At 40.1% G+C, this 21,525-nt stretch overlaps 1 protein-coding gene across 1 annotated transcript in view; it reads left to right on the forward strand.

Moving 5' to 3' along the window:
- trappc8 (trafficking protein particle complex subunit 8) overlaps window positions 1-16,825 on the forward strand; it is a 106,177-nt gene extending 89,352 nt beyond the window's left edge. The window contains exons 23-29 of the mRNA XM_046050089.1: window positions 3,091-3,159; window positions 3,251-3,309; window positions 4,482-4,679; window positions 5,536-5,637; window positions 7,205-7,344; window positions 14,292-14,381; window positions 15,566-16,825. Coding sequence (XP_045906045.1) covers window positions 3,091-3,159; window positions 3,251-3,309; window positions 4,482-4,679; window positions 5,536-5,637; window positions 7,205-7,344; window positions 14,292-14,381; window positions 15,566-15,800 — 893 coding nt within the window. The 3' untranslated portion in view covers window positions 15,801-16,825. The remainder of the gene's footprint in view (window positions 1-3,090; window positions 3,160-3,250; window positions 3,310-4,481; window positions 4,680-5,535; window positions 5,638-7,204; window positions 7,345-14,291; window positions 14,382-15,565) is intronic.
- Window positions 16,826-21,525: the final 4,700 nt, after the last annotated feature.

The following is a 21,525-nucleotide window of genomic DNA, read 5'->3' on the forward strand; positions in this document are numbered from 1 at the left end:
TGTATGGCACACTGAGTCATCTTTGCTTCATTTCTCCTATGGTCTATTTTTAATCTATCCTTTTTGTGTGTGTGTGTGTGTGTGTGTGTGTGTGTGTGTGTGTGTGGGTGGATGTGTGTGTACACAGCTGTATGTAGCGTGAGTGGTGAGCACAGCTGAACTCTCCATTTTAACAGAACCTTTCATTATATATAAATGATAAAAACAGCCAGGTGAACAAATGAGCTGCAGTTTATACTGAATATTGCTCTTCCCCAGTTCAATATCCGATTGCTTCAACCCTGCAATAAATATTTCTCTTTTATCTAACTCCTCCCTCTCTTAGTCTTGCGCTGGGTCTACTAGCCTAGCTGTAACAAAGTAACAATAACTTGCTTCAGTTGACCTACGCTATGAGAATAAAGACAGAGCGCTCTCTCTTTTTCTCTCACTCACACACACAAAAACAGGCAATGGCTTACACACAAATCACCATTATCCCTCCCCCATTGGATTCTCCCTCACTCATGTCATTGCCAGGAATTCTTGGGTATTTATCCTTTTGCTGTTCTGCTTTGATCTATTAAATACGTAGCTGTAGCTCGTGAAATGACAGCCTGCTTATCAACAGATGTTTAAACAATTGGCATAACACAAACGCTAAGCGGACTTACATTCTGCACGAGACCTCGTTAAAGCGGTATTATGCAGTGCACCTGAATGGAGCAGCAATGAAAAACAGATGTAAAACTGATAAAGCAGACTTTGCGCAAATCAACTTTGCCCAGCTGATGAGACACCGGCATACACAATGACAGTAATCAAGTCACTCTCGCGCAGAGCTGGCAGGCCCCTCCTCACTCTCATGTCAAGGTTGATTGCGAATGATAATGTGCAGCCACAACTCGGTAGCGTAGATGTGGAATCATCAGCCAGTACAAGCACAGTTTATCCACATCCAGCCTCACACAGTACTAGCACAGACCCAGGTGAAACACGAGCAGCCTTAGCCAGTACGAGCACAACCAGAGATGTACAGCCAGCATCAGATACAAGCAGCCCAGACACTAATGGAACTAATCATGGTCAATAATAAATTGCAGATGGATTAGGCAGACTGCCTTGATTAGTTAACGGTTTAAAACAAGACAGTAATGTGAAATCAGCACAAATGTCTTGGTTCCCGGTTTTCAGGTTGAGTTATAAATCAAGGCAAAGCCAGATCACTCCTACAATTAATATTATCCACAGCAAGACACAAGACATACTCACATGTGTCCATTTGTGAAAAATCTCAAAAACTATCTAAAAAGAGATTTAGATGATATCAGGTAAACAAATAGGTCTGTGGCACGCTTGTTGTATGACTTTTTTTGTTCTCAACATTGCAAGATAGTATTTTGAAAATTGTCACTGTACTCAGTTTAAAGAATGTTCTGTGTGTATTTTCATGTAGAACCAGTAGATGTTAATTAAACTATTTTCTATTAATTAAATCTTAATTGGACAGCTTTGGTTTGCTCTGAAGTGTTTTCTAGTTTTAAATGGGCCATTTTGTCTTATGGTCTTAATTGCAGTTCATAAATATTAAAATACATAGGTAGTTTATGTAAGACATGCGTAACAGTTAATACAAGTCTGCAATCAGTACAATGTATATATGATAACAAAAAATGATTAATTTTATTTAGTGTCAACCAGATGAAGTACGTATCATCAAGTATACTATTTTAACTGTACACAAAATAGCACAGTTCAACAACTACAGTAATAGATTTCCCCTCCCCCCAGGGTAAAAGTAAGAGCACCATAAAACGTAAAGCTGATACTCGCACATTAGTTTCTATTATGGGTAAGTAAATGGATACTCCAGCCAGTATTAGACGACCAATAATTTTGCTGAAGCCAGATCCCTAATAACAAACTTTGAAGTGTTGTGATGTTAATACAGCGTATCATTAGCCAACACTCAGATATAGACGGTCAGTTTCAGGTTGCCATGGTAATTGATTACGTCCGACTATTAACTCCACCCCCATTAATTGTTTGAGAAAGAACCAACATTAACCAAAAATGTCAGTGTAAACTGCCTGTAGGAAGGCCGCAAAATTTTGTGGGGAAGGACCCCCAGACCCTCCTCTTCACTTGTGTCCCCTCCAACGTTAAACCAATGCTCTGGACTTTCAAGAAAATTACTCCATAATTCTCTACAATGCAAGAAAACAGTATATATTTGGCAAACGGTGTGGCTAATCAAGATTGTATGGAAATGACTCAGAAAAATATGAAAAATCATAGAAACGTCAAAATACACTGGAGGAAGGCTTTAAGCATTAAAGACTTAATTTCCTGCATTCTGGTGAAAATTATCTATATAAAGGGAAACACAATATTCTGGTGGCAGGTGACACTTCAAAATATAAAAAATGTATTGAATATAAAACAGTAAGGCTTTCAAGCATTCTGTAGCTATTACTTTTATAGAAAATATAAAATATATTGCTTTTATATAACAAAAAAGCAATATAAATATGATAATTTCTAATTTAATTAACTAAATGCTGAGGCAGCACATGATTTAGTCTTCCTCCTCTTTTTTGTCTTTGGTGAATTAACCTCTTTAAATGTGCATGTGGCACCTTTTCACCTCAATGACAAATTAATTCATAATAATTCAGTTATAAACTCCTGGCCTTTAATAGCTCCTGTTTCAGCAGGTTTTCTGTTCATGCTCAAGGCTTTCTGCACATTCAGAATCTCTCCCACATACCTGTTCTTGGATATGTCCAGAAAAAAGTTGCATCTCAACTCAAAGTAACACTTATCTATTATTTCTTTTGGAACTTTTAGCCATATCTCATGACCTTCATGAACAAATGGAACTGGCTAATGTGTCATGGAACCTTGGTGATGTGATTACCAGAGGTTGTGTATCTAAATGTATACTTAGCAATGGGCCATTCCAGTGTTACTGCTACATGCACTTAAGAAAAATGGCACTATGTCATTCTATCTATACAGAGCTTACGCCTGATATTTTTCCCAAGACAAACCTGTTTGATGTTAGTATTAGTCACAGCTTCTCTCTCTCTCTGCCCTCTCCCTGTCCAGACTGTAAACTCACCAGCAGAGAAAGAGCCAAGCTGTGTTTCAGGGCCACACGATGCAGGCCCCACCAAGGTAATTCATACTGTTAAAACAAACACATGATTGTGCTTTGGTTAGATTTTATTAAGCACTAATTTGGCTGTGTTTTGTCTCTTGTTTACAGATACCTCGGATGCCGTGGAAAAATACACCTTTGCAGACCTGAATCTGGGAAATGAACGGGTAAAGTGAAATTCAATTCAATTTTATTTATATAGTGCCAAATCACAACAACAGTCACATAGTGCTTTTCATAAAAGAGCAGGTCTCGACCGTACTCTGATAATATTTACAGAAACCCAACAATTCCCACCAAGAACAAGCACTAGGTGTCAGAGGCAAGGAAAAACTTCCTTTTAAGAGGCAGAAAGGGGGGGCGGATATCTGCATCGACTGGGGGTGAAGGAGAGAGGAAGAGACAGCCATAAAGAGGGAGAGTGGGATGGAGGGGTAGGTGGGGAGCAGCCTACACACAGAAGTACAGACCGTAAAGGTGACGTTGGTACAGACTGAATCAATAATGGTACAGATATTTATAATAATGTTTATGATAATAATCGTAATGTTAATGATAATAACAATAGGACTAGTAACAATAATTGCAACAGAAGGTGTCGAGCAGGAACACGGGGGCTGCAGCTGACTCGGTTTAAGAGGCAGGTTGATGGTTGGATGAAGAAATTATTGAAGTTAGTTGATAAAGATCGAGGGAAGCAAAGCAGGCTATTATAAATATCAGGTTTTATAGCTGTTTCCAAAGATCTTGAATTTAGTGATAAGTCGGTGCCAGTTGAGGGCAGGTCCTGGTGAACATTCACGGCTCAGTCGGATAAAATCTGACCCACCTTTCTAGCTCTGTACCTTTAATGCAGCGCAGTGAGCCGACGTATTGGCATAATAATCCTGGAAAATAAGGCAGTGTGGATACCTCTGGTGTGTGTTACTTTGTCAGACAAAATTAAAGCTATAATTAACTACCTTCTCTGTAGCGCAATTATGTATTCAGTGTTGGAACTGACTGTGAAACAAATCTCCCTCTGGAACAGTAAAGTCAAAAGTCAATTAAGGAGACTATGTAAATAATGCTAATTACCTTGGTGACACATAACAGATTCACATGATAAAGCAGTGGCATATGGGTGCACTGACTAATAATATTACTACTTAATGCAACTTTATCAGTAATTTTTGTCTGTGTGGCTGGTGTTATAAAATCTGGGGCAGTGCACTGACTGTAGGGGAAAGTTAGTTAAGGGAAGTCAACAACCTGGCATTCCTTGGTCATGTATTTTCTGCTCTCTTTGTCTACCCAAATCGGGTACTATTTTCCTCACCTTGCTACTGTCTCTATGCAGATAATCAGTTCTTCCACACCCTGTGGAGATTTCTTCTTCCGTGGTTGTCGGACCCCAGAGTCTCAGCAAGTATATGTGGCATCATCCAGGGCATCCTCCAGCAGCAAGACTCTCATCAATGAGGACAGAGACTCTGACATCACCCACATTGTCAAGAAATGTAATGAGCTGGACCTCAACATAATCGTCATCTGGAAGGTACTCAACAGAGCCAGATCTTAACCAGCTCCATGACATAGTGTCAGGCTTAGAGAAGCTCGATAAGTCAGAGAGCCTGATTATGTTGGACTCCCTTCTTGATATAGTTGTTGTGATATAGACCATGGACAAGACACAACCTTTAGATCTAACCAAAAACTATGAAGGTATTATTGGAGCAAAACAATTGAGTACCTGTGGCAGTGGAATTTGTAGTTAGAGAAAATAGTCACATGTGTATCAGTAAATTTGAAGTTACAGAAAAATAGTTTAGAAGTTGCAAACTTGTAGAAGAGTTTTCCTCTCCCACTAATACAATAGTTAAATTCTTCATTCTAGGCACAAATTATATTTTAGAAACACAAATGAAGAAACTCATATGCTTACATTTTTGCTACAGCTGCTGCAGAAGTCATGGAAAAAATGTGCACAGGCAAAAATCAGTATGTGAATTCATGCCATGAGAGTCGTACACCTGTAGAATAATTTCTCACAAAAAAAATGTCTTGGATATTTTACTAGCACAAACACTTGAGTCTGGTTCTACTGGTCTCAAATGCTATTTTTTCCGTCTTAAGTTCCACACGCTCTCACTTTTGCGCCATTTAAATCAGTGGCATCATGTGGCACAAAAGTGATTTGTACCTGTAGAGCCAGGGATGGGCACTGTTGAGAGATCAGAGAACGCTTTTGGCAAATCAGTGCAAATCCAACCCAGCAGTTTGGAAAACATGATTTGATGCACTGAATTTCATAAGTGTCAAGTAATGGTAACCGTTCATTTTGAAGGACTGTGAGATACCAGTTTGTATCAAGTATTGGAAAACTCCAGTTTGTGATGTGTCTGTCTGTGTAGGCCTATGTGGTTGAGGACAACAAACAGCTGATCCTTGAGGGCCAGCTCCATGTGGCGCTGCAGACCATTGGCAAAGAGGCCAGTTCTCTGACTGCCAGAGAGGTACGGTATGCACACACATACACTTTCTCTGTAACTCAGTGAACATGCTTTAATGGTTTATCTAAAATCCAAAACATGCTCTAGTTCTACATAATATGTATTTTCCCTAAAAATACAAACAAAGAAACAAACAAAAAAAAAACAAGTTGAAAACAATAAAGTAGACCATCAGAAAGATGATGTGGGATCCACAGTGGACAACAGACATTGATAAAATGTAAATAAGCTGTTTAACGTAAAAATAAAAGAAGGTTCACTTCACTTCAGTCTTCCAAATAAATCAAAATGAGTATCATTACTCAATTCAGTTCAATTTTATTTATATAGCGCCAAATCACAACAACAGTTATCTCAAGGCGCTTTTCATAAAAGAGCAGGTCTAGACCGACTGTGCTATTATTTACTAGGGCTGAACGATTAATTGCATTTGCGATATTATTGCGATATGATAAAACGCGATTTTCTAATCGCAAAGGTTGCAATTACTCTGGTCACATGACACGCAAGAGTAAACCCGTCTGCAGAGGAAGCATCAACTTCGTACGTTACGATTTGTCTTGACTTGTTGTACAGTGGTGTTAAGCTTGACAGAAGCTGGCACTACAGAAACTTAAGAGTCACACAGGGAATGAAATTGGCACCCCACCACCTGCGGGTAACATGGTGGTGTTGGTGGTTTAATTCGTCAGGTCATCTACTGCTTTGACGGAAAGGAAAAATACATAACAGAAATACAGGTGTAGTAAGGTAAGCATATTGAGGCAATTGGCGCCTTCGTCACACACACAGCCACCAGTCAGCTAAGGAAATATCTATGTAACGGCGTTTCAAACCAAACTCACAAGTCCGAAAGAGGCGCAGTCTGTTCCGAGTTATAGCCAGTGCACTGCTTACCAGAATCGGAGGCTGGGAGGGTGGGCAACTCGGGTGTTGTCGGAGAATTACTAAGCTTGTCTTAAACACGAGAGGCGTCACTTGGTTTTATTTTCGTTGACCAACTTTTGAATTGAACCTCAAACTGAGTATTTTGGAGGTTTTTTGGAGGAACTGTGGGTTTTGTATTGAGCGCTTACTGTAGTGAACTTTGTTTTTCTCCTGGGCTGTAGGTAGGCCTACCTGATGATATAATCTCATATTATTTAATGCCATGACTTGACTCTCAAATTATCTTTCTCATTTTATTATAATTTGATATTTCTTCTCCACTATTGCTCATAATAATAATTCATGCAATACATGCATCACCTAATTTCATCATAACACAGGCCTGACCTGCAAGAAAGAACAGTATATGTTTAATCTATCTAATATTGTGTTGGTCATACTATACACTTGATTTATTGCTTAATCGCAATATTGGTAAAAATCGCAATTGCAATTAGATTATATTCCAAAATCGTTCAGTCTTATTTACTGAAACCCAAAAATTTCTCAAAATCTGATGTGATGCTTCAGTGTAGGGTTTTATTTTGAAAACTGATTGACGGTAACTATTTTTTATGGCCTCATCCAGAGCAACTGTTCTGCACTGTAACTTTAAGTGTGTGTGTGTGTGTGTGTGTTGCAGGAGGCGCAGGAAATGGTGCTGCTCAAGTTTAAATCAGAACTGCCTCCCCCAGTTGTCCTGCCCTCTGCAGAGCTGTCGCAACTCATCAAAATCAACCTGCACTACCCTGAGACCTACACACATTCGTTTGTCCAGGCTAGGTGGGACGCACGCACACACAAACATGTCTGTTATGGAGACATCTCATTAACACAATGCATTCTCTAACCCCTTACCCTAAACTTTACCTATTTGTAACCTGAGCCCTAAAACAAAGTCTTAACCTTCAAAAAGCCTCTCTACCTGTGGGAACGTCAGTTTTTGTCCCCACAGTAACACGAGTCCCCTTCGGTTAGTGTGCATTCACACCAGGATATAAAAACATTAAACACACACTCTCACACTCTCTCTTGGGGCTGTGCATTTTGACCAAACTTTAAATTAATTGTCAGCAGGCTTCTCTCGTGTAAGTTTTATTGTTGGACTACTACAGAGTGTCCACACACAATATAATGCAAATAAACACAACCCACGATTACTACTGCGGTATGAAACCAAAGAAAACATTTTGCAGTGATTTAATTGCAATAAACAGATCAAAATGTTGCCAAAATAACTACAACATGATGTCATTTTGTTAAACACAAGAATTCATGCTTTGTCAGGTCTGCCGGCAAGACAGCAGGACAAAAACTTTTCAAACAAACGTTTGTTTTCTGAGTTTGGATTGGTCAGGGCTATGCTAACTTGTTCACAATAAAGAACTACTATAGCTGTGAATTTGCTACGCGCTTCGGACGTTGCATGAAGGTGTTATACATCACTTCCTGTGTCCCCTTTGTGGAGCTATGACTAGAAATGTATATAGACGTATAGAAGTGTAAGGCGGGACAGTTATCAAGCACGTAAAGTTTTGTTCAGATGTGAGCATGTACAGTGAAGTTACAACAACTTTCCTGCGTCATGGCGAAGCATTGAACTTTGACGCCACGCCACGGACACGCCGTTATCCGAAAACTCACAAGATTCACAACATAGCATCATCAATGTCTTAAGGCTCTTCTGAGACTCTTTGAAGCAGGTGAGGCAAATATGTTGGGAGTAGTACATAACGGCATAAAACTTGACACTTCCTGTTGCCAGCAGGTGGCACTATGACATTGTGTTTTGTTATGCATATGGATGTGTTCAGGGCGGGACTCTCATCCTACTTGTACCATTTGGTGCAGATCTGAGGATGCACACTGACGTTAAAACAACTTCCTGTTTCACGAATCATCAATTTTGGACGCCAAGTAATGAACACGCCCATTGACGAAAACTCACAGATAGCACAACTTTTCATCGTCAATTCCTTTAGAAGGCACTGCAGAAATCTGAAGTTGATCGGACTAAATCCCTAGGAGGAGTTCGTTAAAGTACAGAATGTGTAAATCATCCAAAAATGACCGTGAAATTCAAAATAGCTGACTTCCTGTTGGGTTTAGGGCATCACTCCAAGAGGCTTTTTGGTACGCCTGGACACGATACATGTGCCACAGAAATTTCATACAGGTAGGTGAAACGTGCCACTTCGTTAAAAGTAATTTCCTGTTGCCAGCAGGTGGCGCTATGACCTCGGTTGAATATTGGCATGTACATGTGTTTGGGTCGGGAGTCTTATTAAATGGGTAAGATTTTGTACAGATCTGAGCATGTTCAGTAAAGTTACAACAACTTCCTGTGTCATGGCAAAGCATGGCACTCGCCGCCACGCCACTGCCAAGCCGTTAACCGAAAATTCACAACATGGTCTCATCAATGTGTTATGGGTTTCCTGGGACAGTTTTGAAGTTCATATGTCCAACCTGCTCAGAGTAGCACATTACAGCCAGGGCTTGACACTTTTCTGCTCATGTGGCTAGTGATTTTCCAAAGTTACAAGCCACACAGCATTTTTACTAGCCAAATTTTTGTTTTTGGGAAATTATTCACCAGAATCATTTGCATCTGCCTTTCCTCAGAGCTCTGACTGGATTGATGTTTATCATCACAAAGCTGTGGTCACTCTGAGTAACTAGAGATACAAAACGAGTATACGGGTCTTTTTTCCAGATTATTCCCATACAGACGCATCTTCTGCTTTCCTATGGCATGACAACTTTTATTAAAACATAGTTCTATATTTTAATAATCAACTCTGGAAATGTAGTTGTGACAGGACGATTTGATGTGATATAAAGGCAACTCTGCTAGTAGTAACAACGCGTCCCATAATCATGAATATATCTGTAATTTTACAGCATTTAATGGCACTTTCCTCCTGCCTTTTCTTCATCTCAGCTCTGCCTTTTTTCCTTCTCTCGTTCTCCTGTGCTTTTTTCTCCACTGCTCGGCCGCGCACACATACTAATCGCTGTGTTGATGTGTGTGCATGCGACCGGTCGCGTGTGATGACAGAGATCATACCATCAAATTAAAAGTCTGCGGGTTTAATTTCCACAGCGCCTTCTTGTTTACACTGTCGTTGGTCAGTAGCCTGCAAGACAATAGGCTTCACAAATGAACCAATGAGCAAACACTAGGTAGTACTTATGGGAGTTGTAGTGTCACATTGCAATTCCTTTGTTATTTCAGTCTTTTGACAAGACTACACTTTTTCAACACGCCAAAGTGGCTAGTGGGAGTGACTGTGTTACCCACCACGGCCGAAATCCACCCACATTTGGCGGGTTGGCGGGTGTTAATGTCAAGCCCTGATTACAGCATCAAAACGCTGTATCAAATCAATGGGTTTAGACTGCACAGCACAAATCTGAAGTCAGTCGGACTAAATCCCTAGGAGGAGTTCGTTAAAGTACAAAGTGTGTCAATCGCAAAAAATGAGCATTAAATCCAAAATGGCCGACTTCCTGTTGGGTTTAGGCAATGGCTCCAAGAGGCTTTTCTGTGCATCTGGACATGATACACATACCACAGACATTTCGTACACGTAAGTGAAACTTTGTCTGGGGGCTGCTCTGTAGGGGGCGCTAGAGAGCCATTTTGCCACGCCCATGCGTGAAACCCATAAAACACGGGGGGAAAAAAAAAAGACAAAAAAATCCCTTCAGTTTCAATTGGGACCTTACACGTTTCGTGCTCTGAATACAGATAAATAAATAATATATATTAATATAAATAAATAGAGAGATAATGGAGATAGATAGATCGATAGAGATAGATCTGATTCTGATTCCTTGACATTCAGTAAATATATGTTGTGATAACCGTATTTGATCAATGAGCACAGCAAATTGTCTGAAAAGGACCTAAAGAGGTACATAATCGGCAGATGAAATTTTATAGGCTCCGTGCTGAGATTTGCATACACCTCTTTTCTCAGCATACAGGTGCTAGTCATTCAATTACAATATCATCAAAAAGTTGATTTATTTCAGTAATTCCATTCAAAAAGTGAAACTTGGATATTATATTCATTCATTCCACACAGACTGATATATTTCAAGTGTTCATTCCTTTTAATTTTGATGATAATAACTGCCAACTAATGAAAACCCCAAAATTAGTATCTCAGAAAATTAGAATATTGTGAAAAGGATCAAGATTGAAGACACCTGGTGCCACACTCTAATCAGCTAATTCACTGGAAACACCTGCAAAGGCCTTTAAATGGTCTCTCAGTCTAGTTCTGTAGGCTACACAATCATGGGGAAGACTGCTGACTTGACAGCTGTCCAAAAGACGACCATTGACACCTCCACAAGGAGGGCAAGACACAAAAGGTCAATAGGGATAACCGCACCCTGGAGAGGATTGTGAAACAAAACCCATTCAAAAATGTGGGGGAGATTCACAAAGAGTGGACTGCAGCTGAAACCACCACGCACAGACGTATGCAAGACATGGGTTTCAGCTGTCGCATTCCTTGTGTCAAGCCACTCTTGAACAAGACACAGCGTCAGAAGCGTCTCGCCTGGGCTAAAGACAAAAAGGACTGGACTGCTGCTGAGTGGTCCAAAGTTATGTTCTCTGATGAAAGTAAATGTTGCATTTCCTTTGGAAATCAAGGTCCCAGAGTCTGGAGGAAGAGAGGAGAGGCACAGAATCCACATTGCTTGAAGTCCAGTGTAAAGTTTCCACAGTCAGTGATGGTTTGGGGTGCCATGTCATCTGCTGGTGTTGGTCCACTGTGTTTTCTGAGGTCCAAGGTCAACGCAGCCGTCTACCAGGAAGTTTTAGGGTTAGGGTTTATGTCTTAAGTAATATTCTAATTTTCGCAGATACTGAATTTGGGATTTTCATTAGTTGTCAGTTTTAATCATCACAATTAAATGAAATAAACATCTGAAATATATCAGTCTGTGTGTAATGAATGAATATAATATCTAAGTTTCACTTTTTGAATGGAATTACTGAAATATATCAACTTTTTGATGATATTCTAATTATACGACCAGCACCTGTAAATGCGAGGTGCATGCAATTCTCGGCAGGCAGGTAGAATTCGGCACAACGCCGGACATTGTAAAGGACCAGAACCCCACCTTACTTTTTTTAGTCTGGGAGTCTCTTTTTCTCCTGCTGCTGCTGCTGCTTCTTCTGGAATATTATTAGCGATTGGCAAACAACGAATTGGTGCCTTACCACCACCAACTGGTAAGGAGTGTGGATTTTGGTACTTATATTATTTAAATAAATAATAATAAACTCATGTCCTCTTTAATATTGTTTGGTCCGAGATACTGAAAAATAATTAAACTTATTCATTAATTAATTATTAAACCAAAGTGTACTTTTATCGTTCTGAGGTTTTGAACCACTGCCTTCTTTCTTCTTCATGCTTCTTACAACATGCTCCACAGCATCTTTTTGCCCGTAGTAGTCACAGCCACCTGAGTTATGTTTGCCTATTTTGAATTATGTGCTGTTTAGTCCAGTGTGTACAAATCTAAGTCTTGATAGGATTGTTTGGTCTCTCCTGTTCCATCCTGCACATCTCATTTCTCCAAGTATCCTCTGCACTCTGTAGAACTCATTCCTCTCTTCCTCTAATTACTTTTGCCACCTTTCCTTCATTTAATTAATTGATTTCTGGAGATGTCACCTCTGACCAGTGGGGGCTTACCTGATTTTGTATTTGTGTAGCTCCCAGCATTATCATTTACATATGAAAGCCTTCCCCAGACCTAGGGGAAGTGGGTTATGGGGGAAACACTGACAAACGAAATCCATGTCAATTCCCGGCAGTCCCTGACAGTTTTTGATACTAGCCAGAAATTCCCATGTGCAGCCATTAACCTGAACTTCCATGGCAATTTAACGTGCCATTTACTGCTGAAAATCCCACTTTTCATGCAGTGTAGCCTGCACCTCTGGTCTCACGGCAAATACGCCAGCTTGCTCCGCCTCTAACTGTCTCTCTCTCCCTGTATGTGTCTCTAACTATCTACATCAGCACTACTTTTCATAAAGTCGTCGTGTTTATTAAACTCACCCGTGATTCAGTTTTCAAGTTGGATAGAAACTGAAACTATTGTTAGTCTGCAGTGGTGCGTTCACTGTCATTCCGTAATGTAACATTTCCTCCATGTTTGTTAATGTAATATCTCTGTGTGTTTCTCCGCAAAATGCTAAAGTGCCAAATAAAGAGCCAAATATACTTTGGCAGGTGCACATATACCTGGTCGGCCACTCAAATAAAGTATATGTTGAAAACACTGTATTCAAAGTTAGTGCTAGCTGTAGGCCTGTATTTTGTAAATATTATACCTTCGATCAATTTTATTGTCTTCCGACTGCGTGTCACCTGACTATTTTGGTCCAGTCATGATTGAGTGATCATGCCTGCAACTTCACCTACATTAATTAACCGAAGATGGAATATAATAATAATAATAATAATAATAATAATGCCCCCTCAAAAATCGGAATAGAGCATTAAGGCCTGCAGTGTGAACGTAGCCTAAAACATTACGTCTGTGATACAGTGACCTGCTGTTGAATGCATCTAATACACCATGTCTGTCTACAGTGTAGGTCTGAGCAATAAAACAATAATGAAAATTATCGCAATATAATTTTCCTCAATAACAATATAATAAATGTTCAATATATCGTCATAAATATTTGCTTTAATTAATTTGAATCACAAACAAATTAGCACTTGATTTTTCTATTAAAATATTTTGTTGAAAAAAGAGGCATGAAAAAAGATTAACTAATCATATTTGTTGAAAAAGATAATAGTTTTGAATGTTCTACTTCAGACTTGTGAAATGATCCACTGTTTGGCATCAAGTGTTTGTCACATTCTGACCATAAAGATAAGTTATAAGTTTCACTCAGGAGCAAAAAATCTGCCTTTAAACTTGAAAGAAATAATGATTTGACATCATTGACATGTGTCAAATCATGTGATTTGACATCATTGACATGTGTTTCTGTAAATAATATCAGAGTACTGTGATAATATTTACAGAAACTACACACAGGTCTAGACCTGCTCTTTTATGAAAAGTGCTATGAGATAACTTGTTGTCATTTGGCGCAATATAAGTGAAATTGAATTGAAAATTGAAAAAATGTACAGAGTGTCCCAGTGCAGCGCGTGTGACGGCGTGATAGGCACTGCTAACTGTGGTGTAGCAGTGATCCAAAGTGTTCCCCTCTCTGGTTGGACACTTTATGAACTGTCTGTATTTGGGGAGTTCTTGGCTGAGATTTCCCCTGTTAAAGTCACCGAGAACAATAACAAGGGAGTCCAGGTTTGTCTGCTCCACACACAGTACCCGGTCACCCAGCTTGCTCTGTGCGTCTTGAACGTAGGCCTGAGGCAGAATGCTAGAGAATTCTGTTTCGGGCTCCTCTTTACGCTGCAGCTGGCTGGCTTTTAACTCTTCAGAGTCCTGTATCAGTTTACACAGCCTATGAGACTCTTAAGCACAACATACTGAACCACGGACTGTACTTTTATGTCAGTATATAATTTTATATTTTTGTATATAACGTTTGCTTTTGTGAGTAGCATAAAGGAAACAAATTGCATCTCATTATACAACCCTGTTTCAAAATGAAAAATAAATGAAGAAGTGGTTAGTAAAGCTGCTTTTCTGCTCTCTGTCTCTAGTCTCTGTGTGGTGCCTGTTACTCTGACTCTGTCCAACTGCTCCTTGGCTCAGGTGGATGTCATCATTGACATGCAGCACAAAAGCACCAGGTAGGTTTCTTTGTAGATGATGCATTTTTACACACACAATCACACACCAGTGTTTCCCCCTATATGCATTCAAGAGAAGTGGTGCGCGCTGCTGAATTATGACCGCCTCTACTAAAATTTCACACAATCATTATTATATCAATGCGCTACTTATGTTCACTCACACACACTGCAAGCACGGTAACACTCATCGCTTGGCTCGGTTCCTCTTCTCATTCTTCAAAGGACATACGTGACAGGTGCTGTTATGAGAGCAGCGTAACTCCGAATTGGGAGGTGCTTAGCAAGTGTTTGATTTTCCAAGCTGCAGAAAGTGACGCTGAACGCAAGCAGAGGAAAATATTCTGGCAGTAAATGTATGTGTTGGTTACGGTGTGTTAGCTTCTCAAGACCATAGGCAGCTATGTAACTTAACATTAGCTCAATTTATAGAAAGTAACTGGTAGCTGTATTTTATTACTACCTACCCTTATTAATATATTAACAGGGGATTCCTGCAGTTAAGGCAAAACATGCTGTGCCATAAATGTAAAATCACTGTGGAGAGCATCATAATCAACTAAATTACTTTCACCAAATTTTATGGTTGTAGTTCCTCCCCAGTAGACTGATCTTTGGGTGTTGTTTGTTTATTATCTGCTCCAGCTTTTCCAACTATTTGTTCAGAGAATTGGTGAAAATATGGCCATGTACACAAGAGCAATACTGCAAATATTTGATTATATCTTTTCATGTGACAACACTGAAGAAATAACACTTTACTACAATGAAAAGTAGTGAGTGTACAGCAACAGTGTAAATTTCAAAATAACACATCACCCAGCCATCAATGTCTAAACCACTGGCGGCAAAAGTGAGTACACCCCTAAGTGAAAATAAAATAAAAATACATCATAACCTTTAATACACATTAAGGTCAAACAGATTACTGAAAATACCATGTCTCAACCTGATTTGTTACAAAATAACACATGTACACAGAGTTTCACAGAAGAAGAATGCTGTAAAATTCCAATTAACAAATAGTCACAGACTTGTGTATACAATAAACTATACACAGTGAAGGTATTTTGCTGTCTGACAGTGGACAGGACTTGGACTTGATGGCCAGTCAAATAACTTTCAATAGTCTGGTTAAGGTGAACATATTGTCTAAGCTCTCCATATATCCATGCCTTTTTCAGCACGGAGTCTCTGGAGGTCCACAGCTCTTTTACCTGGGTGGGTCAGACCCAGTATAAGCTGCAGCTGAAGCCTCAGGAGGTGCTGTGCCTGACCCTGAGAGCCTGTTTCCTCCAGGCAGGAGTCTACAACCTTAACACGCAGCGAGTCTTTGCCAAGCCAGCTGAGCAGGCCGCCATGTGTGAGACGAGCCAGCAGACAGCTAGTCCTGCTCTCATAATCATCAACAATGCCTGAGCAGAGCGTCATGGCCTGCATACAGGAGGACCTGGACTTCAGGAGTCCACCAGCTGCTACTGTACACATATAACCATACTTTTTCTTCTTGATTAATACTGGACAGCAGGAAACACAGATGTTTTGTACCAATTGGTAAAATAGAAAAAGGTTTATTTACAACAAACAGCTTCAGTTTATACAGATTGATGAGGTTGATCTACAGATGAAGTGGCCAGACAGTTTATGGACCTCAGAACTATGTAGTCTCATCAGCCAAGTATCAAAGAATTTCACTTGCATGTTACTTTTTCTGTACGACATCCCAGCCCTCCGTACCTCTACTGTCTCCACCCACTCTTTACCCTTCTGTTACCAGCATCTCAAACAAAACTTGTTTGGAACCTAACAAAAGCTATGTCATCTGGCTGACACATGCTGATGTTGACTCTGGAATGGTGACTCTGATCTAAAGTCAAAAAGCAAAGTCAGAGACAAACCGCTGTACTTATTTTTGACCGGGGGCTGGGTCCCCAAGTGATCCCCAAGTGGTGTGAGCACTTTTTGTTTGATTAGCTATACTGGTCCTTAGTTCATAAATCTGTGGACTGATGCTTTAAATATAACCTCAATCTGCAAATATACTGAATTCTGGACAGTGTGTGAGCAGTTGTCATGAAATGTCAGTTGTCATTCTAACAAGAACTGTTCACATCCTGAATATTGTACGCACATGTTGATTGTCACATTGAGTCTACAGCTTCGGGCATCCAGCTACTCCTGAAGTACTTGTCAAGAGGCTGACCACTGAAGCCCATCTTACTGCCCACTCTGTATGATTTTCACTGACAGTACAACAGACTACCCATATTGCTTATGTGCATGCAGGTGATTTTTGAGTCCAGCCAATCAATCAACATACCCTCCTAACCTGTGTGTTTAACCCCACCATGTTGTGATTGACTTGACAGCTTTTCTGAAAATGATGTATTATATTTATATAACAAATTTGATGTAAATAGAAAATAAAACTTACTAATAACTAACTTTGTACTGTGAGAAACTGATATCTCTTTAGCCGTATGCGAATCTTCTGAGGGGGATTTTCCATCCCTAACACCAATAAGTTGTACAGGCTGTGGCTTGTAGCAATCTTCTGAGGGAGAGCTGTGCCCCCTGGTCTACAGCTGCAGCCAGGCGTAATTTTTTTTCCTCCACAAGATGAGCCTTTTATGCAGATTTTCTCCTAAACTCAGTCTTTTTGGAGACAATGGCACTTATTCCCTCCAGGCTGTCAGACCTGATGTGGCTAAATTACATGCCTCTACTTAAATCAACAGAGGATGACCTAGTGCGATGGATGACATTGCTCATGGGAAAAGACACCGCCGTAAAAATTATGGTACTGCCCAAAATCAATTACTGCCCAGAATCAGTTCTAAAACTCTGCGAAAATCAAAAGATTGTGGTGGTTTAGAACTAGGGATGCAACGATTATAGATTTTGTTGGTACGATTATTGGCAGCCCCGCGACCCTGTACACAGGATAAGCGGTTGACGATGGATGGATGGATTATTGTCAAAAATAATCACGGTTTCATGATTATTACAATTATTATGCATTAATTTAACAACACTAGTAATAACTTAAGTTGAGTTTTAATATTTAATGACATTAACAATTATATTTCTATAAAATGTAAGTGTTATTAAAATAAGAGGAATATTAACCTTTATCCCCCAGGGGAAATTGTTATAAAGGAGGGGAATAAACTGAACTGTTACTGTCATCAACTCTCATCCATACATATAAGTATTAGTGAAAATGATGTGAAATTGAGTGCAGTGTTAACTGAAATGCAGTTAACTGGTAGCCTATAGTCCTGAAAGTCTATAAGCTCCTGATGTATGTTAGTGATTTACACCTGGCAACATTTTCTCAACACAGACAGGAGGAGGCAACATGATGTAACATTAAATGTTCAGTGACTGAAGGTCTTGAGAGGACTATGTTCTGTCTTCCATAAAGGCCCTTTCAGAAAAGAAGCGATTTGCACTGCGTGGAATATGCTCAGCGCTGATATTCAACTACTTTGACCGCAGCGTGCGCGCGAGCTCGCCGTGTGGTGCGCGTTGCTCGAAGCAGCAACAAACCAAGCCATTGAAAATAATGGACCTCATAGCGCAGCGGTAGGTCTGAAAGGTTACACCTGCTTTGTTTGTTTACGTTGCACTGAAAGCTCGACTGTCAACGCTAGGGCATTGATTATAAGTGACACGTTTTTATTTAATTCCCTACCAACTTGCTACGTTATTCAATATAATGTATTGGGCCTTCCTTTATTTGGCCGTTCAAAGCTAGGTGGTGATCCCACAGGTGCTGCATCAAGTTTAATGTAATTATTCGCTCCTTTAGCAGGAACCTTTTAAAAGCAAGTTTTTGAACAGGTGATCCGTCATCTTCAGTAACGCCCTGGTCATTTGCAGAGCACACAAAAAGAACCAGATTTAGGACAATAAACACAAATGGAGATTTCTGTTTCTGCAAAAGAACGCCTCAAATATGTTGTACAGCTTAATCAGGAATCATTAATACAATATAATGCAGTGCAATTTATTCTCATAAATAAGGTGACAACCTTACAGGAGGACAAATTACATTTAAATTGATTTTCAAGTGCATAGTTTCACATTGCCTATCAGATGTTTGTTGCCTTATTGAGCCAAATGCTGTGCAGCAGCTTGTGCATGTGATGTGCTGCCTGTAAAAACGCGTTACGGAAAATATAAAAACACTATTTTATTAAAGAAATCTTTGTGTCACATATAAAACAAGTCATATTTCTTTTAACTCATTGGCAGCTTCGTTAAATGAGTGGACTGTTTGTGTAGCCTAAATAAATGTTCAAACACAAGGGAATGCATTAGGTTTACTCTCTTTTCAAACCGGGGGGATCCAAATTACTACCTGGATCATCCCGTCTTGCGTGTGCGTCTCCAGCCAGTGATGTCATTACTCCTGCAGATCGGTTATAAAGGCTTTTGGGAGTAGGGACACTTTTAGTGAGGTTTCTACGCACAGTTTTATAAATGAGACCCCAGGTCCATACAGAGAAACTGTCTGGAGTGAAGCAGCTGTCCTGATCGATCCTCCACCAGGGCAAAAGTTTCCTCTGTCCTGTGCCGTTCCGGGCATCACACCAATGAAATGAAACTAAATTATAAGCTATAATAAAAAACAAACAAATAATCACTTTTTTTACCTACGTAATATTGCAAAATGATGCAGAAAATCTAGTCCATGCATTTGCTTGCTCAAATAAGACCAGTTCAGCTGATTCAGAATGCTGCTGCAAGTGTTTTGACAGGAACCAGGATAAGAGATCATATTTTCCTGTTTTAGCTTCTCTGCACTGCCCAGTAAAATCCAGAATAGAATTTAAAATCCTTCTTCTCACTTACAAAGCTCTCAATGGTCAGGCAACAAGAGTAGGCTTAAGGCTCATTTATACTCCTGCTTAGGGTCTACGTGCGTAGCCTTTGTCGTAGGTACGCACGTAGCCATGCATTTATACTTGTGCGTAGGTGTTTCCGTCATTCTGCAGTTACACCCCCAAACGCTAGTCAGCTGTAGCGCTGCAGCGTCCACTGTGTTGACTTTTGCCGGCCGAGCAGGCTAACTTCCGGTTTAGCGCTCCGCTAATGTAAATGGGGGTAAAATTGTATATGTGCTGCTGGTGTAGCCTTTTCAAATGTTACCGACCGAATGGATCACATTCTAATAGTGAAACGAGTCATTTCGCTCGGGTTGCGACGGTCAAATATATTGATTCACTGTGTTACAGCCGCCGTTTTTGCCGCTAGTAATGTTACTTTAAAGCATGGGCTCGGAGGCATTGCGAGGCTACCCAGCCGACCAATCACAGAGCTTACGGTCCACGTCGACTCGATGTGTAGTTACATTTTGAAGGAGGTGCGCATGAGGCGACGGCGTAGCCCTCTGCGTAGCCCCGTAGCTTACGCCGTCACCTACACCGTCGATTTGACGCAGAAGTATAAATTGCACTTTAACACTTTTCTCTTAACAACTTGTGACTGTGTGTTCTGCAGCTCAGTGTGATTTTCCACCAGTATTTTTGAGGTGTGCTTGAGTAGCAGCTAAGCAAGCATTATGATGTGTGTTACAAAGTGACAGAACTTGGTTATGGAAGTAAAGGCTGGACTACAAACGAACTGTTTTCAAGCAGTTCAGAGCAGTGTTTTCTGTGGGAGATGGGAACTCCCTTTGGGAGTTTCACCTGGCTAATCTATTACATGCACAAAAAAGATCCATCCATCCATCCATCTTCATCCACTTATCCGGGATCGGGTCGCGGGGACAAAAAATATATATAACTCAAAAAATAGAAAGGGGAAAAGACAAAAAGCACCTCCATTGTACCCTTTCGAAAAACACACTCTTCTATCCTTAATTATATTATCCAAAAATACTATTTTGATTCAGCTGTGATATTGCATTTAATAGAAAGTGTTTGCACTGATATCAATACAACAGTTTTTCTTGTACCTTCTATCAACCAAAAAAGTTTCATACAGTGGTAAAGAACAAGTGCTGATCCTGAGATATTTAAGGAGGCGGCCCACTGAGCTCAAGCTGGATACAAATCAGACACGAGTTTATCCACACAGCACCGAGTCATCATCAGTCCTCTTGTTGCTCTCCAACAGCTTCATACTGTGGTGGCTGTCTGTAGAGACAGTAGTGCTGAGTCATGAAGAGGACGTCAAACACCACAGAGAACAGACCGAGACCAAACTTTGTAGGATCACCAAATATCAGCCTCCACTCGTCTGAGGAGAGAAAGTTTTGTACAATATATACGCTGTGTTAGTCAAATACCCAGAATACTATTTTAATTTTTTTAAATTAACTTAAATCTTTATATAAATAAAGAAGCATAAATAATTTGACACGCTAATTGTGGGGCTCTAGGGATGGCAATGTTGGTCGGTCAGTACACCCGTTTGGTCCAGACAGACATATCGCAATTGAATAACTATTTAATAGAACCCAATTTCATGCCAACTTCACTTTGGTGAACTTTCACTAACTGAAATTTTATTTGTCTAATATTATAAATAAATTGTCTAATTTGTCTAATACTAGTGCTACTGGTTTATGAACAAATACTAAGGGCATTCCCTATAGCCTCAGCTGTATTTTGTGTAACACTGAACACGATAACCATCAGTCATCAGGAGAATCTGGATATATCCCTGTAATTCTCTTCTTCCTGTAAGAATATCTTACATCTGAGTGCATTTATAAAAACCTGACCCCTCATTTCTTGAATTTCATGAGAAAAGTCAGAATAAAATTAAAGCTGCAAGCAGCGTTGGGCAGGCCCTCACACGTGTAGCACGTCGAGGTGTGAGGAGGTCACGCTGCATATTCTGGAGCTCTGCCGTTGCGGCTGTGAATAACACTGCATAAAGGTGTTGATCATCACTTCCTGTGTCCCCTTTGTGTCACTACATAGCACTTGTGTTCGGGGCGGGACTGTTATCAAGCACATGAAGTTTGGTGCAGATGTGAGCATGTACACTGAAGTTAAGACAACTTCCTCTTTCATGGCGAATCATCGAGTGTGGACGCCACAGGCACGCTGTTTCACGAAAACTCACCGTTTGTACAACTTTTCATCAATGGCTTTAGAGTAGACAGCGAAAATCTTAAGTCGGTCGG

Source organism: Micropterus dolomieu, linkage group LG05 (assembly GCF_021292245.1).
Source record: "Micropterus dolomieu isolate WLL.071019.BEF.003 ecotype Adirondacks linkage group LG05, ASM2129224v1, whole genome shotgun sequence".
Lineage (NCBI taxonomy): Eukaryota > Metazoa > Chordata > Actinopteri > Centrarchiformes > Centrarchidae > Micropterus > Micropterus dolomieu.